This window comes from Sipha flava, unplaced genomic scaffold, assembly GCF_003268045.1.
Source record: "Sipha flava isolate LNK unplaced genomic scaffold, YSA_version1 208_pilon_pilon, whole genome shotgun sequence".
NCBI classification, from domain to species: Eukaryota; Metazoa; Arthropoda; class Insecta; order Hemiptera; family Aphididae; genus Sipha; species Sipha flava.
The window spans coordinates 992,323-1,008,446 of NW_020272815.1; the positions used below are offsets into that span (position 1 = coordinate 992,323).

General features: G+C 28.4%; 1 protein-coding gene and 1 long non-coding RNA gene across 4 annotated transcripts; one reads left to right on the top strand and one right to left on the bottom strand.

The window, feature by feature from the left end:
* Positions 1 to 1,262: 1,262 nt before the first annotated feature.
* LOC112682702 (WD repeat-containing protein 20) lies at positions 1,263 to 5,549 on the bottom strand. 3 transcript variants are annotated; one of them, XM_025553388.1, is made up of 6 exons: positions 5,445 to 5,549; positions 4,769 to 5,082; positions 4,171 to 4,353; positions 2,986 to 3,383; positions 1,538 to 2,057; positions 1,263 to 1,480 (listed from the first exon to the last, which is right to left on the bottom strand). In XM_025553388.1, the coding sequence occupies exons 2-6, from the start codon at positions 5,045 to 5,047 to the stop codon at positions 1,391 to 1,393; spliced, it is 1,470 nt and encodes a 489-aa protein (XP_025409173.1). In that variant the 5' UTR covers positions 5,048 to 5,082; positions 5,445 to 5,549; the 3' UTR covers positions 1,263 to 1,390. The 3 variants fall into 3 exon arrangements, with proteins under 3 accessions (XP_025409173.1, XP_025409174.1, XP_025409172.1); XM_025553389.1 differs by lacking the exon at positions 5,445 to 5,549 and adding an exon at positions 5,148 to 5,438; XM_025553387.1 differs by lacking the exon at positions 5,445 to 5,549 and having other exon boundaries at positions 4,769 to 5,438.
* Positions 5,550 to 5,657: 108 nt separating this feature from the next.
* On the top strand, positions 5,658 to 6,924 carry LOC112682703. The gene is made up of 3 exons (XR_003148543.1): positions 5,658 to 5,711; positions 6,495 to 6,708; positions 6,801 to 6,924. It is a non-coding gene; the product is annotated as an uncharacterized LOC112682703 (long non-coding RNA).
* The last annotated feature ends 9,200 nt before the right edge of the window (positions 6,925 to 16,124 follow it).

Below are 16,124 nucleotides of genomic sequence, written 5' to 3' on the forward strand. Positions count from 1 at the left end.
ACACATATTTGAATGTAACTCAGTCATAATATATATAGTGGTTTTAAATTACTTAAAATTGGTAGTAAAAGTGGTATAAATAATTACAGTATTATATAATAATAATATTTACTATAGATACAGTTATATATTATAAACCTACCAGTCAATCAAAATTATTTAATACTAAATTGACTTATAAAATCAATCTACTAATATATCATTTTTAACATGGTTTATAGTGGATCAGTCTAATATGTCCATTATAAATAATATAGGTACATTACAGTATAAACTTCTTTTAATCAATTAAATTTATACTAATACTAATATATGATTTAATTGTAGTATTTTATACATATTGTATGTTTATGATACAAAATAAATGTAAAATCTTACAAAACTTGATGAATATAAAATTATTTTGATTAACTTTTATCATTTTATTTAAAAAATTATAAACAACAGTAATAAATTAAACATGACAATATAACATAACTATTACTTATAGTTAGGACTTGGAAAGTTGATGCATTTTCAAAAATTCTAAACAGCAAAAAAGATTCAAGTGAAATTTTTGTGATAAATTAAATGCTGAAGATTTGGCTAATTCCAAATGTTCTCTTATAAATTCAATGGACGTGGAAAAAAGTTTTTCTAAATATAAATATTTACTGTCCAATAATCTTCCTTATAATGTTCCTTCAAATTTGACAAAAATAAACCAATTCCTTAAACGCAAAGAAATAGTTTTATACGAGTAATTGATAAACTTTTATAATTTGTACTTGAAAAATTATAAAAAAAAAATTATTTATATAATTTTTAAGTTCATATTTTACAGTCATTATTTATTATTTTTAGGTTATATTTACATTTTTCTAATGTGATTTTTTAATATTTTAAAGGTATCAACTTCTGAGCTCTACTTATAAGATATTACATTTTGTGGTATATATTGATGATAAATTAACTGTTTTTCACTAAAATAACATAACAAAAACCATCTTTTATTTACAAAAAAAACATGGAGAAAAAATAATAAAATTTTTGATCACAGGTGATAAATTTATACAATTAATATGACAAACAAAAATTATAAATAAAGATAAACAAAAAAAAAAAAGTTTGTTTTACTATTTTATGATTCCATGATGTTTGAAGATATTTTAATAAATAGCTGTCAATATTAATAAACAATCACAGCCTATTGGGTTTAATTCAATTTTTTTCATTATGTAACTAATATTCTAAAGTATGAGAATAATAAATAAGAAAAATATTTTTTTAAACTATAATTGTTTTTTTTTAATTATCACCTTTTGCTTGTCAATTTATAACTTAAACTTAATTCCACACTGAAACATTCAACTATCAGCTATTACATCTATTAATTTATATAAAATGTTTATTATACTACAGATGCTGTATTTGATGAAGGTAGATCTATTGATGATATGATGGAGTTAGGATCAGAAACTAAATGTGCATTCATGCTAGTCTGAAAAATAAATATTTATGAATTCTAGACCTAAAATTTAATTAATTGAACACTTACAATTGTTCCAGGCCGAGCCCAAGTGTAAACATATCCATTCTGACAAGCTGCTACAAAACAATCTTCACGAAAAATAAGGGCTGTTAATCGATCATGAGCAATTTTCTTACAAATTAATGGCTCAAGTCGTGGACATTGATCAAACCGTGGACAAGCAGCAGTACCAATCAATCGCATTGGGTCTTGAGTTTGTTTTTGTATAATATTAGCATTACCATTGTGTTTACTATGATGTATAACACCATTTTGTTTAGGTGTTGCAGGAACTGGTGATACTAATGTTACATGATGTAAAACATCATCAGTGATGTCCCATAGACATAATTGTGTATCATGTCCAACAGAGCCAAGTCTGTAGCATCCAGGTAAACATGGTTCCATAGATGGAGGTGTACTAGTATAAGGGTCAAAAGCTACCACACTAACCCAACTATGATGTCCTTGACCACGGGCTATGACTCTATGCTCAGAAATACTATATACTGTAACTAAATCATCTTCTCCACCAACCACTATATATCTAAAAGTAAAAAATAATATTTAATACTTAAATATTAAAAATATGTACATCATATTAATATTTATATATTGTATAAACACCTAAATCTCAAGCACAGTTGAATACATAAGAATACAGCAACAGCTGATAAAAACTTTAAGTGGCAAATAAAAGGAAAAAATAAAAATTATGTTAAAATATAAAATATTAATGACATGTAGCTCATAATTATAAATAATAGGTAAACAGTTATACTTAAATAAATGTATAATGAGTAGGGAACATTCTTAAATAAATATACTACAATTTACTCTATATCACAGTAATTATTCCAATATTATAGAATAATACTATAATAATACATGATACCAAGAAAATCCAATATAATAAGTAGTATTTTTTTTTTTTAAATATATTTACTATTTTTACTTTTATTATGTAAATTAATAAATTAAAACATTCGAATAATAATGAATAATGAATATACTCCAAATGTAATTTTAAAATATTATTTATCCAATAGCTTCAAATGATCTATTTAATGATTAATATTATCAATACAAAGTTTATAAGATGATTCCAAATCTTAGAAATACATATATACATGCAAAATAATCGAAAAATTAAAGGACAAGCGGTAATTAAGGAAATCATTAAAATTCTCTCACTAACAAAGGATAACTATTAAATTCATAATTTTAAACACCTTTCCTATTACAGCTTAGTGTTCTTCTATAATCCACACTCTATGCATTGATGAGAATATTAAATCTAATATCATACTTAGTATATTAATAGTACATAATATCAGATAAATTTACATATATACTTTTTCTCCCTCTTTCTGCTTTTTTAATTTTTTTATTCTACTACAATAAAACACTAGCCTATAATATTCATGTATTATATACATATTTACACAATTTTTAATATTCTATATTATATTTACCGACTGTCAGGAGACCAACAGACACATAAGAATCCACCAAAATAACTACGAGCCATTCCAATTAATTCCATTTGATCATAATGAAATACCCTGAGAAATCCATCCTGGGAAACAACAGCTAAATAAAGACCACAAGGAGAAAAGGCAAATTCATTGATGCTGTTGTTCTCACAACCAATCAACCATCGATACATTGGATTCCGTGTACTTTTTGTTTTACAAGTATGCACTGTATAACCTTCACCAGACTTTACTTGTTGATAAATTGGTGTTGTTGTACCACAAGTCAATGTTTCATTATATAAATATAATTGACCACTAGAATGTGATACCAGGAATAAATGTTTTGAATTTGGTACCCATTTAACACAAGTTACTTTCGTTTTATCAATAATTTTCTAAAAAAAAAAATATTAACATCAAACAATTAAATTATAAAATAATAATAATTAATAAATTAGGTTATTAATTAGGATAAGAACACATCACATATCAATTATTTAATTTCCAATAGTCGTAAATAGATTTAATAGTACATTCAAATAATTAATGTCTCAATATTATTAAAATAAAAATAACCTAACTCACTCCTCATATTAATTAGTTATATAAATATAACATATTATATATATAACATATTTAACCTTAGAAATTAAGAAATGAATCAATATGTATGTATATATAAAATACAAGAATTATTGTGTTCAATAAATATTAGAGTAAAACAGTAGATACAATAAATTAAAAGTATATTTATCAAAAATTTTAATTTTAATTAAACAAAATATTTAAATATGCTAGTGTATTTTTAAATAATAAAGTTAAAATTAATAAATAGTTGATACATGTAAATGAATATATAAATAAATAAAACTTAACCTAAAGTATTATTATATTTGTAATATACAACTGATTTCTAATTAAAAATTCATCATTAGGTTTATAATAAAACCACTATTTTGTATACCTCGTATATACCCGATGATGCATTTTTAATTAAAAAAAAGTAGTTACATATTATAAATATAAAAATCTCTTGAATAAAAATGTATTTATTTAAGTATTTTTAAAATATAAATCTTTAATTCAAAATAAATAAATAAAAAAGACATTTTTTTAATTGGCTATAAATAAGATATTCTTTAACTATATTAACTATGTTTGATCAATGAAAATTTTGTTTACCTCTTCATTGAACAATACACTGACATCCTTTCTTATAGGATCAATAAGCTGTATTAGTCCTGTAGAAAATCCTACAATCAATGGTAGTGAATCTTCAGTTATGGCAACTGAATTAAAATCATGACAAGTTGGATTTATGCCTTTGTACATTTTTTTATCAATGGGTTTGGTTAGATCTGCACCCTAAAAAATTATTGACATTTAAATTTAACAAATATTTTAATGGTAAATTTCAGTTATTACACATCAAACAAGCAATTAACATTACATTTTTCAAACTATAATTAACAGATTATTAATTCAAAATTCATATTTAAGAATTAAATTAAATAAACTACAATGATTTTTAATATTAAAACCAGTACCAGTAGATAAAAGTGTGAAGCAAAATATTATAAAAAAAATAGTATTATTTAATATGATAAAAATGAATGTAATTTCTTTATAATTGATTTAAGATAAATATATAAATTCTAAGGTGCTGAAATAACTAGGATATAATCAAGAGGAGGTATAATATCACATTTTGAATTGTTAAATGAATTAATCGTAACTATCAGTTCATGTTAGTTTGAATAGTATGGGTTTGTGCACTCACCTTTTTGGTTCCTTTGTAAACAAAAACAAAGAGCTCACGACCAATGTTGAAGCAGATCCTATCATCATTGCCATTGGAATCAGAATAGCTAACAAAGGATACATACACAGATGTATTAGTTTGCACATTGTAACCGATTCGGTTTGGACGCGAGTATGTGGCCAACGTCAATAGTTTGTAAATACCCTCCCTGGTAACAAACTGGGTTTTGAGCTGCTCCTTACAATCTACATTCATGGACATCATGCACGAACTATAACCATCGGTTAGCGAGTTCATTCTATTCAAGAGTGTATCACATCTCCGATGATCGGCTGCAACATAGTAATCATAACCAAGCGCAATAAAACCCATTCAATTACATACGGCCTTTGAGTACATGGACAAAGGACGAATATATATTTTCAAATCTATTCCTGTGGTAAGCTGCAACTAGGACGACTGCCAAAATCACAATAACAGTACGGAACAGACGAATAAAGGTAGAGCGGGCATTGCAGGATAACGATGCACAGAGACAAACACAATGTAAGTAATACCGTGCGCGTAATACAACTATGGACCAATGATAGCCAATGTTTTGCGGCGAGTCGGACGAAAATGTATACAAAATTAATAAATATAGTAATCAATTACTGTTTAAATAAGAGTAATAATAATAATAATAACAACATACAAAACGCGTTGGCCTTGTCGAGTATGCGTTAACAATCCGATTGCAATGGGCACTAAGAGAGTTTATCATCTTAACCATTATCTTAACAAATACATTTTCAATTCGTAGGGTAAATGAGATAACAGATGCACAAGCGCATACATATGATTATAAGCCAATGTCAGTGGTTACCGGAGGCTCGTAAAAAAAAAAAAAAAAAAATGAAATAAAAATAAAATTATTGAGCATTTACTGTAGCATTTACCATATTACTGTAGCAACATGATGGTAAGAATATTTAATAATTGGTAATTACTAGAGGTAGAAATTTTGACTTAATATAATGATTCAATTCACTTAGTTAATTCCAATGATTTGATTCAGTGAGTCAACTCTTATCTCAATAAGTTCTTATCAACTATACATTTCGTTTCGGATAATAATGAATCACCAATTTAGTAAACTACATATTTCAATTGACACACTTCACAAGTCACGAGCTGACAAAATTATAACATTTAGTCGATAATTGATAAGAACTAGGAGGTAAAACCACAAATAATACAATAATATGTATATATTTGTATATAGGTGGGTAACAATAAGTTATTGAGTCATTGAATTATGGCGCACTGATTCAACTCACTCATTTAGCTTACCTAAAAGAGTAGACTTTTTGAATCAACTCACTCACTCAGTAACCGAACATTTCTAGTAATTACTATTAAGAGGAAGTCACACCCGCATGTTTTGTTTCCGTCTGACATACGTAAAAAATAGCAAATTTGGGTTCAATGATTCAAATGTAGTGAGGTTAGCTTTAATATTAGAGTAAACTGACCAATAATCAAACTTTAAGGGAAGAACATTATCTGTGTTTTGTTGGTCGGTTTTTTTCCGATATTTCAATTTTTAAGTGTGTTATGAGTATGTAAAATATAACATTTAAAAAAAACATCATAACACGCTACGGCTATTGTTTATTATTTATTACTGATATATACGTTTCCTGTATATACGTTTACTCGTATACCTATATATAATTATACTATAACTTAATTCTTTGTTTAGGTGGAGTTTTTATTGTTATATTTGTTGGGATTGGACTGGCTTGTTTTACGTTAGCATTTGAATACAGGTAGCATAAGTATAAAACAAGCTCAAAAGTTGCAAATACGATGAATCAAAAACAAATGGTAATAGATAGAGGAGAATTCACTTATCCAATCATACCTAATTACGAATCATCTGGAATGAGATCAAGAAACATTATCCAAGGTTTGAGGTAAATAACAATAAAGTTATAAAAATTTAAAAAAACAACCCTTGTACTTATTTTCTACTAAATTTGATATCAATTATTTGTTTTTATTTTAGACGATCTATTGGTCAATCTACACCCAAACAGCAATAATGGATTCTTCAACAATTGCATTTACTTCATAAAATTAAATTAATTACATCAAGTATCAAATTTATAGTAATTAAATAATAAATAATAAATATTACACCATTTATTTATCTTTTAATTTGGTTATCTAGTTCCTTCATACTTCTACTGCAATAATCTAACCATTGTAAATATCTACTACTGTACTTTGAGCCATGCCTGTATTTAATAATATTAATTAATACTAAAATAAAATATACATTACAAAATTATTTCCTACTTGTGTGGAAGGTATATTATTGTCTTTTTATTTTTCATATATTAAATGTATAATTTACTCAAATTTAGAATATTTTAATCCAACGAGATTACCAATTACTGGATACGTAACCAGTTATTATGTTCATTAATGATATTTTCTTATGTTATGTGAAAATTTAGTTTTATATTTATAAACAGTTTCAAGACCTGTTGAAAGAAAAAAGAAACGATTATAAGGAAAAAGAGAAACTATATTACAACGACTAAATAAACAAATTCAATTTTGCTGATATTTAGTATCTGATTAATTTCATTATAAATATATTAACATCCAATAGTAACTGTAAAAATTACGAAGTAATATTTGATAAGGAATTTTTTTTTTTTTAAATTTAGATTTACCAGTTTTTTGCCTCGTTAATAACACATACTTGCGATTCCTTATTAGTTGCTCTTTAGGGTAAGTGTTTCCATGATATTTGCTTTTAAAAATTTAAAAATCGATTTATTCTCAGTTGACATTATTCATTATTGAAAGAAAAATTGGTAGAAGTTATTTGACATTAGATTTATTACTTTTCAAAACGGCCCTGACGATTTTAAGCCGACACACAATAAATAGGGATTTACTCAACTCCGAGACGGTATACTATTAAGCATGTGAGCATCCTACCTTTTGGTTTAAAACCATAACCGGACCTTATCAATTTTACAAGAAAGTTATTCAATTGAGAATTTGAAATTAAAAATGAATTATTGGTTTTGATATTCTATATATTATTAAACCCTTAAATAGTACAATTTTCAATTTAAGTGAGTAGTAAACAAAACATTTCTTCACTGATCATTTCTGGTCTATTCGATTACAATCTATACGTAACTTACTATACCTAACGCTTTCAAAAGAACAATTTTTTGGTTTTTTTTTTAAAATTTTAATCAGGTAGATGGGTAGTTAAATAATTATAAAACTATTTTGAATTGTTGGATACAATAATTTAAAATAACACCAAACCAATATTAATTAAATTAATTTACAAAATTTAAGACACATTTTTCTGTTTGACCACATACAATATAACATATTTGCGTTCATTAGTTCAAATATAGGGTGTTCACTTTAATATTAAAGTAATCTGACCTATAGCAATACTTTGAGGTGAGAATATTATCTGTGTTTTGTTGGTAGGTATTTATCGATGTTTTAATATCTAATAACAAATTAACTACTAATCAGGAAGATAATATATGACAAATATAATTAAAACAGAGTTGACAATCTTCAAACAAAAAATTCCCAAGTATTTAAAAAATTGCTCACTTTATGAAACACACTTTATATCAAAAAGACTAGTGGCTACTTCTATTTATTTTCCTTGGTAACGTCGTTATTTTTGTAAACAATGCCGTCATCTTTATGGCCTTCGTCTGTTTCGGTTTCTACACACGGAAAGTTAGGCACCGATTCCTAATTTATAGTCTCGTCGTATGGTGTGACCTTTGAATCAGAACAACTCTCAATCGGATTCGTGTGTTTCAAAGGTGTACATATTGGGCAAAAGTTTCGAGGGAAGTCCGTGTTCATCAAATCATTATTTACCAGTGCCGTTGATTTGACGAGATCCGTTGTAGTGCTACATGTATTGTTATTCTGCTGTAGGCACGTTCGATGGCAGTAAATCTTGCAGTGTAAACATTTTAAAATCGGTATCCATATTTTCCTCTTACTGTATTTGTTGCACTGGTGGAACTTTTTATAAAATGGCTTATTTTTGAAAATGTGTTGGCGTTGTGTTTCCATTTTATATTAATCCCGAAATTAGTAAAATATACAAATTATTAAATTTAGGTAAAATTTGTTTATAAAGAAATTTTGATGTTTGATTTGAAAAATAGTCTTTTGTACTATAGTCATACAAACAAAGATACATTGGTACGGTTTGTACAAATTTTATGTTAGTTTCAGGATCGTCTTTCATACTTCTACAAATTTTACATAATACAATTAAAATTTTTTTACTGTTATTATATACAGTGTGTTCACCGATTTAGGGAACACTGAATTTTTAATAAATAATTTTGTAACCATATTATGTTAGTCTTGTTTATAACATTTCTAAAAAAAAATACAAATATTCAACAAGTAACCAATAAGAATTAATTATAAATTATTTTATAAATATTTAAAAATAATTTAAAAAATGTATTATTTAATAAAATTGACATGGCTCTTATTCAGTCAATATTTAACTATGACCAAATCCTCAAAAATGTTTGAAATGTATCGAAAAATGTGTATTCATATACCACCAGTTTGTAAAAAAAAAAAATTTGATTTATTCCAAACAAATCCGGCTGAGAAATTCAGTGTTCCCTAAATCGATGAACACATTGTGTATGTATATATACGTATAATAACAATAATAATAATTAATATTAGTAAGTATTAAAAACTACTTATCTATTATACTTATGTGTATTCTTTAATTTTAATTAAAACACAAATATATTTAATTATATTATGTATTTTATTACACAAATGTATTTTAATCAATAATAATAATAATTAGAAATTAAAACGAAAATAAAATAAAATAATTGTGCGCAAGGTGGTCACTGATAGAAATGATGAGCTAGTTACGTATAACAAAAGTAGTGCACGCGCCACTGCTATCAGTAACAAAAATTCAGAAATGATTCCAAAGTGACGCATGTTCTGACATGTTTGATTGGTATGCGATATTAAGTGATTTTTCGTATAATCGTGTACAAAAGTCGCGAGTGGCGTGCTACTAACGTGCTACTGACAAATCACTCGTCACGTAACTTGCCAGATCACGCGTCATGTTACTTCGGTGGGCGATGTGCCTTGGTATCATCGTACGTTCGATTATCAATCGGATTGATTTAAAAGAACCCGGTCTGGGAAACAACGATGTTTCACGAAGCATCCGCGAACGGTGTACAGATCGCCAAGCATTGTCTGCTTTTAGCCGTCTTCATGGCCCTTTTAACTTTTCTATATTTTTTTTTTTTTTTGCTACAATCTGTCATTTGATATTTGGTATTTCTTTTGTAGTTTTTTTTTTTATTATTCTAATAATAATAGTGTTTATTATAACGCGTATAGTATTTTAAAATACTAAACAATTTAAATTATTATTGTCGTTATTAATTTTAATTTCTTTTTGTTTTATTATTATTATTATTATAATCAATATATTTAATTAAATTGAAATTGAATTTGTGTGTGTGTGGTGTGTTCTGTGACATATTGAACGAATATGCATTAAAAACCAACAAAATGACCCGATTATACTAAAAATGCTCTAAAAATGAAAAAACATCGAAATATACGAAAAAATGCAAAATAAAATTTGTAGCTTTGAAACCCTCGTTACACGAAACAATTTATGTTCTTAGAAATCATTGTGTATGATCAATCAAAAAAAAAAAAAAAAAAGCACTTTGCATTAAAATCTGGGCCCTAGTAATTACATTTGTATAACATTTTAAAATTTATCATTATCGTAATTCCGGGAATCCATAAAACTCTACTGGTAGGCAGTGGCACAGATTATATGAATATAATATTATTATTATTAATTACATATGAATTGCCTAAATATTACTCCTTAAAACATGCTATGCTTAAACCTATTTGCCTAGTTGACAGTATCGATAACCTCATCGCTAGATCGCGCTACAATTATTCAACGAGTTGGTCGTAATAATATTATTATTACTATTACTATTATTATTATTATTATTATTACTATTATTTTTGCTTTATATTTTATATAAATGATATTTTCATTTATTATTATTATTATTATTATCTATCGTAGTTATTTTTAAATTTATCAAATTCGTAGATAAATTCCGAAAAATATGTGTGTATGAACACAAATTGTCTACTTATGGTATGTTTACACTCAAACGCTTTTTCGTGCGTTAAATTCGTTATAGCACACCACGAGTTGGACATAAAGCTTACAATAGCACATTTCCTTTCCTTTTTTTTTAGCAACCCTTTCGAGTTGAATGGCTACATTTTCGTGACGCACATTACAATGCAAGGTTTTCCGCGTTCAATGGAAATTCGTTTAACACACCGTGAGTTTTATATTGAATTTCACTTATTATTTTACTTTAATTTTATATTAATGTTTTACTAATTATTTTAATTATTTTATTTGACTTGAAAAAATGACTGAAACCGAAGACCTAGACATTCGTGTATAGTTATTAAATAAAAAATCTTCGTCTAATTGCAAATCATCTATAATTCCAAAAATTTGAGTTTTTAAACAATTTTTGACCCACAAAGAATGCGTTTTCCTACGTTTTTTGTTGGCACTTGTAATAATTTAGTATACCGCACTAACACCGAGAAGTAAATGTGAATCCGACATGTTTTTTGTTAACGACCAGGAAAACGACTGTTTTGTGACGTTGCTAATGTGAACAGAAAAAAACGTGCATCTATTGCGTTCAATTAAGACATGCGTTGAATGAAAGTGGAATTGAATGTTGAAACGTAAGTTGAATTGAAAATGGAAAAGTGGAAAGCGCACGAATGTAAACATACTTGATGATAAACATTTAATTCGAAACCGATCATACTTTAAAAATATAATAATATTCCAGGCTAAAAATGTATTTATTCCCATATTTAAACTACTTGTTTATTTATTTATATCTTAAACAATTATTGGAGCAGAGATATTATTTTGTTGTTATACAGAAAAAAATTACTTAGTTACAAAAAGAAGTAGCCCGATAGCTTTGAAGTAATGTTCCTCATAAATCATATTGATGAAAATAATTAATTACAATTTATAATTCAAAATTACACGTTTCACTGTAGTAATAATAATCATATACAATACCTAATAAAAACGAAACTATTTTAGTACGCAATGATAATGATTCAATTGTTTTTATATATTTTTTGTATTATTAATGGATTTATACATATACACATAGACCTAGTCTTCATCAAATCATGACTGTATCGAATACGATTTGAACATTTTTTGTTACACTATTCTTTCGGCGGAGTGTTTGTGTCTCATAATAATATGACATTCAATTTATACATACGTTATTTTTGAACGATGAGTGATCACTAATCTTCCGATCATCAACGGTAATTACACGCTTAATAAGTTGTTCGTAGCTATGGTGGTAGTATATGGTTTCTATGGGGAGATGATGAATCGGAATTCATCTCACCCTACATAGTATTTTATGACATAGTCATATTGCCATAAACTATAGACCTAAACGTGTTGTGCATTTATATTAGAGCTTAATGTGATAAATGAGACAATGAAAAAAGCCAAAAGGGTGATAATCTATCTATTTAATCTATCCCCCTATAGTTAGCTTATTACTATTGCTTGGTCATAGTCTTTTATTTTTAACAGATTTTTAGATTTTAAGTGCAATATGGAATGTATTGGTTTTACTATAATACGTATTATTACATCAAAAAATAAATAGTAAAATGTAGGAAATTGATTCTGGTTGGTACTTTCCGAGAGGGTTAGGGTTAGGTTAAGGTTAGGTTAAATAATTGAATTTCACATTGTTTTTTTTAATAATTTCAAAAAAGTGAAATTTATGCAAATATGGTATACCAGGTTATCGATAAAATTGGATTTTTAATTTCATCGTTACTCAAAAAATGATAATCGTAGAGCAGACTTACTTAACCTTTTTTTTATTTGGGTTACATAAAATATTTTAAAATATTTCACGGGCCATAAGTCGAAACGGAAATAAAAAAAAAAAAACTAAAAAGAAATTTATATATTGTGTATATTGTAAAACATTTGAAAATTTATTATAAAAAAATGAAATTAAATAATTATTTTAAATTGGTGTGTTTTTTATATTGAGATCGTTTTTTCACTATTTTGGATATATCTGGTTTGTAGTTACTGTAACCTACTCTTAACAAATCGTCAAGATGTGAATCAGTAAGCCGATTTCTGTACACATTTTTTGCATAGGGACTAGACATTTTTGATTTTCCCCACATTTTAGATACCTTTTTTTGTTGTTGTGAAAGGTAAGTTAATAAAAAAATTGATTCTTCTAACATATTAAGTTTTTTTAGAAACATTAACTGATCCATCCAAACTCGTTCAAACAAAATCGTTATTTTTTTTTTTTGTGACTAATACGCGATGATAAACTGTTAATTAATTCTATGACGATGTTTTTCGTCCACGCACACTACTATTCTTTTATACATCCACTGTTCGGTGTGATCAAGCTGCACGCAAAGTACCGTAAGTATAAATCGATGTACTTACCCATATAATACAATCTCCCTTATCATCATTAGTAAAAATTATGATATCCCACAGTCCATTACTACTAATCAAGAAAAAAAGCTCGCACTGCCATGCCCCCAATAAGCAACGTCATAAACTATCAGGTCATTTCTTTTCCACTGACGCGTCGCAACGTTCGAAATTGTTAAATTTTCGTCAACACCCTTTTGGGAATCGTCTTATTTACAATTACATGACCATACGTACATTTATATCAGGCTGAACAAATCTAAAACTTAAATCTGAAGTTCTTGAAAATACCCGAAGCTTTGAAATGCAACGCCCACTAAATTCGGACTCCTCTGGGTAACGGTGTCTATAAACGTACATCCGATCATCCATGCATCAAGTGACTTGGCGATCAGCTGAAAAATCGCGGGCGAAAATCCACAACCCCCCCCCCCCCAAAAAAAAAAAAAAAAAGAAACTCTGAGAACTACAGCGATGCCTGTCGCGACTACACTAGCTTTACATTTGTTGTCCGCCTACTCATAGCTCTGCTGTAGGAGGCGGGCTAGGGTTTTTCGATTAATTATATCAATGCCGGGGCGCGACGATTTAATACAACCGATGTGTAGTTGTAGCCATCACGTCGACAACAGGTAAGGGCGGTGATGACGTACAAGAGGTATTTCCTGGAGCGCGCGGACAACGGTGCGGTTGACAATAATAATACGTGTACACATATATACCGCCTACCTATATACAGCCGTTGTACACCGTGCCTACCGGTGTTACTCGACGCGAAAAAAAAAAAAATGCGTTAATAATTTGACAGCAGCGGTGTATAATATGTGACGCGCGAGGGTGGGTTTTAACGAGATTTCGATACGCGGTAAGGCAAACGGAGGGTAACTAGCCAGCCTCCTTTCCTTTCGGAATTCCTCCTTTTCACTCGAATTATATGTGTTTATTGTTGGGTGTAATATACATATATATATATAGAGTATAACCAGCGAATAATATGGTCAACAAACAGCGGAACACGAGGTGAACTATACGTGTGCGTACAATTGAAATGTGAAATGTACACAAATATATATATACATACGCACACAAAATATTATATTTAGCGTTGATGTGTGAAATAAAATAAAAAGTGTATCTATACAGGACTCAGGGTGACGGATGGAACGGGACAGAGGGCGAGGGCGAGAGAAAGAGACGGAGACAGACAGTCGGACGAACTTGCACACGCACGCGCAAACACACGCATATATACACACTGAATCGAACACGAATTGATATGTGAAATGTACGTATACTGCACGGTATTTATGTATGGAAAATAAGTATAATATAAAGGGAAAAAGAGAGACACGCCTCGACGTATTATTATATGTATATACCTACGTGCCATTCAACGGTAGTGGGATACGCGTACTGTCGTCATTGTGCACTGTACATTGTATATTGTCACGTACGTTCGGATCTGTTCGTCGTCGCACATTACAGTAAAGGTATACGCGCACGGACGATACAAATATTGTACGAGCCTTTGTGCGTGATCGTGTGTTGGCGCACACGAAAAGGGCATGTCAGTCAACCGACAGCACCGCTGCGTTATACACACACACACACACACACACACGCACACACGTATAAATACGTACCTATATTATATTATATTTTATTACACACACACACACACACACACGTATATATGTATATTATTGTACGCAGTCGTTGTACGCGCAGACACAAAAAGAAGAGAGAAAAAAATTGTCGTAAGTAAATACACGTGGCGGTGACGACGACGCGTTCTTTTCTGCGGACGTTCACACTTATTTCGATTTCTTTCAGTTTTTTTTGTCAATCTCCCGGTCCCGGTAGTCACCCGTTGTGTGCAAAACTCTCTGTACGTTTTCTGGTGCGCATACGGTAAAAACAACACACGGAATGCATCAAGTTCAATACTCGTGGACGGATTATATGCAACAGTCGTAATATTAAAAGTTGATGCGCTTCGGTACTTAATGTGTACCACAGTTTTACCTATTTTAGACCGGTGTTCGTCAATTGCGCCGCATTTAGGACACTACCTGTATAGTTTACATCTATTGCGCCGGTATAACAACTATACAGTACAAGTAAAAATTATAATGGATAAAAACAAAAATTAAAATTAAAATCAAACTTATCATTTTACATTCTTGGTATTTACACTAATAGTATATTATATATATTTACACTAATCTTACAAATGTTGAAAAGTTCTTAGGTCTTATATTAAAATTAGTTATAACTATTTTACTAATTATTTTTTTGTCATAAATTTAGAGTTTGGTCTATTTATAATAACCAGGGCTCGGGACTTTATGTGTTTAAAATCTTAAAAATATGCGCATACATATGCACCAAAAAACATAAAAATATCCGCTTAAATATGCATTTAATTTTAATTAAAAAAGACGTACTAATTCAAATTTAATTTTAAAAAAAACATATCTTGCACATCGTCCGTGGTTCGTCAATTACTGAGTATTGACAGATAAAATAATACTGTGAAAGAAAAATTAATAAAAATAAAATTATCTTCAGTGCTAAAAATAAAATGGGTTCCTGAATAAAATAAGCGGAATAATGCTATTGAGTATCCCCTTGTCGGCATTGTTGCAGATGAATTCATATAGATAAAAACTGATTTAGAATGAATAATTTATTAGCGCGTTTTGTTTTCTAAATAACATTTTTAAAACGTGT

Coding starts and splice junctions, on each gene's coding strand:
- LOC112682702 (XM_025553387.1), bottom strand. CDS start 5,122: ATGGGTTTTATTGCGCTTGGTTATGATTACTATGTTGCAGCCGATCAT. Junction 4,354..4,768: donor TTTACAAAGGAACCAAAAAG/GTGAGTGCACAA, acceptor ATAATTTTTTAG/GGTGCAGATCTAACCAAACC. Junction 1,481..1,537: donor GGGCTCGGCCTGGAACAATT/GTAAGTGTTCAA, acceptor TTTATTTTTCAG/ACTAGCATGAATGCACATTT.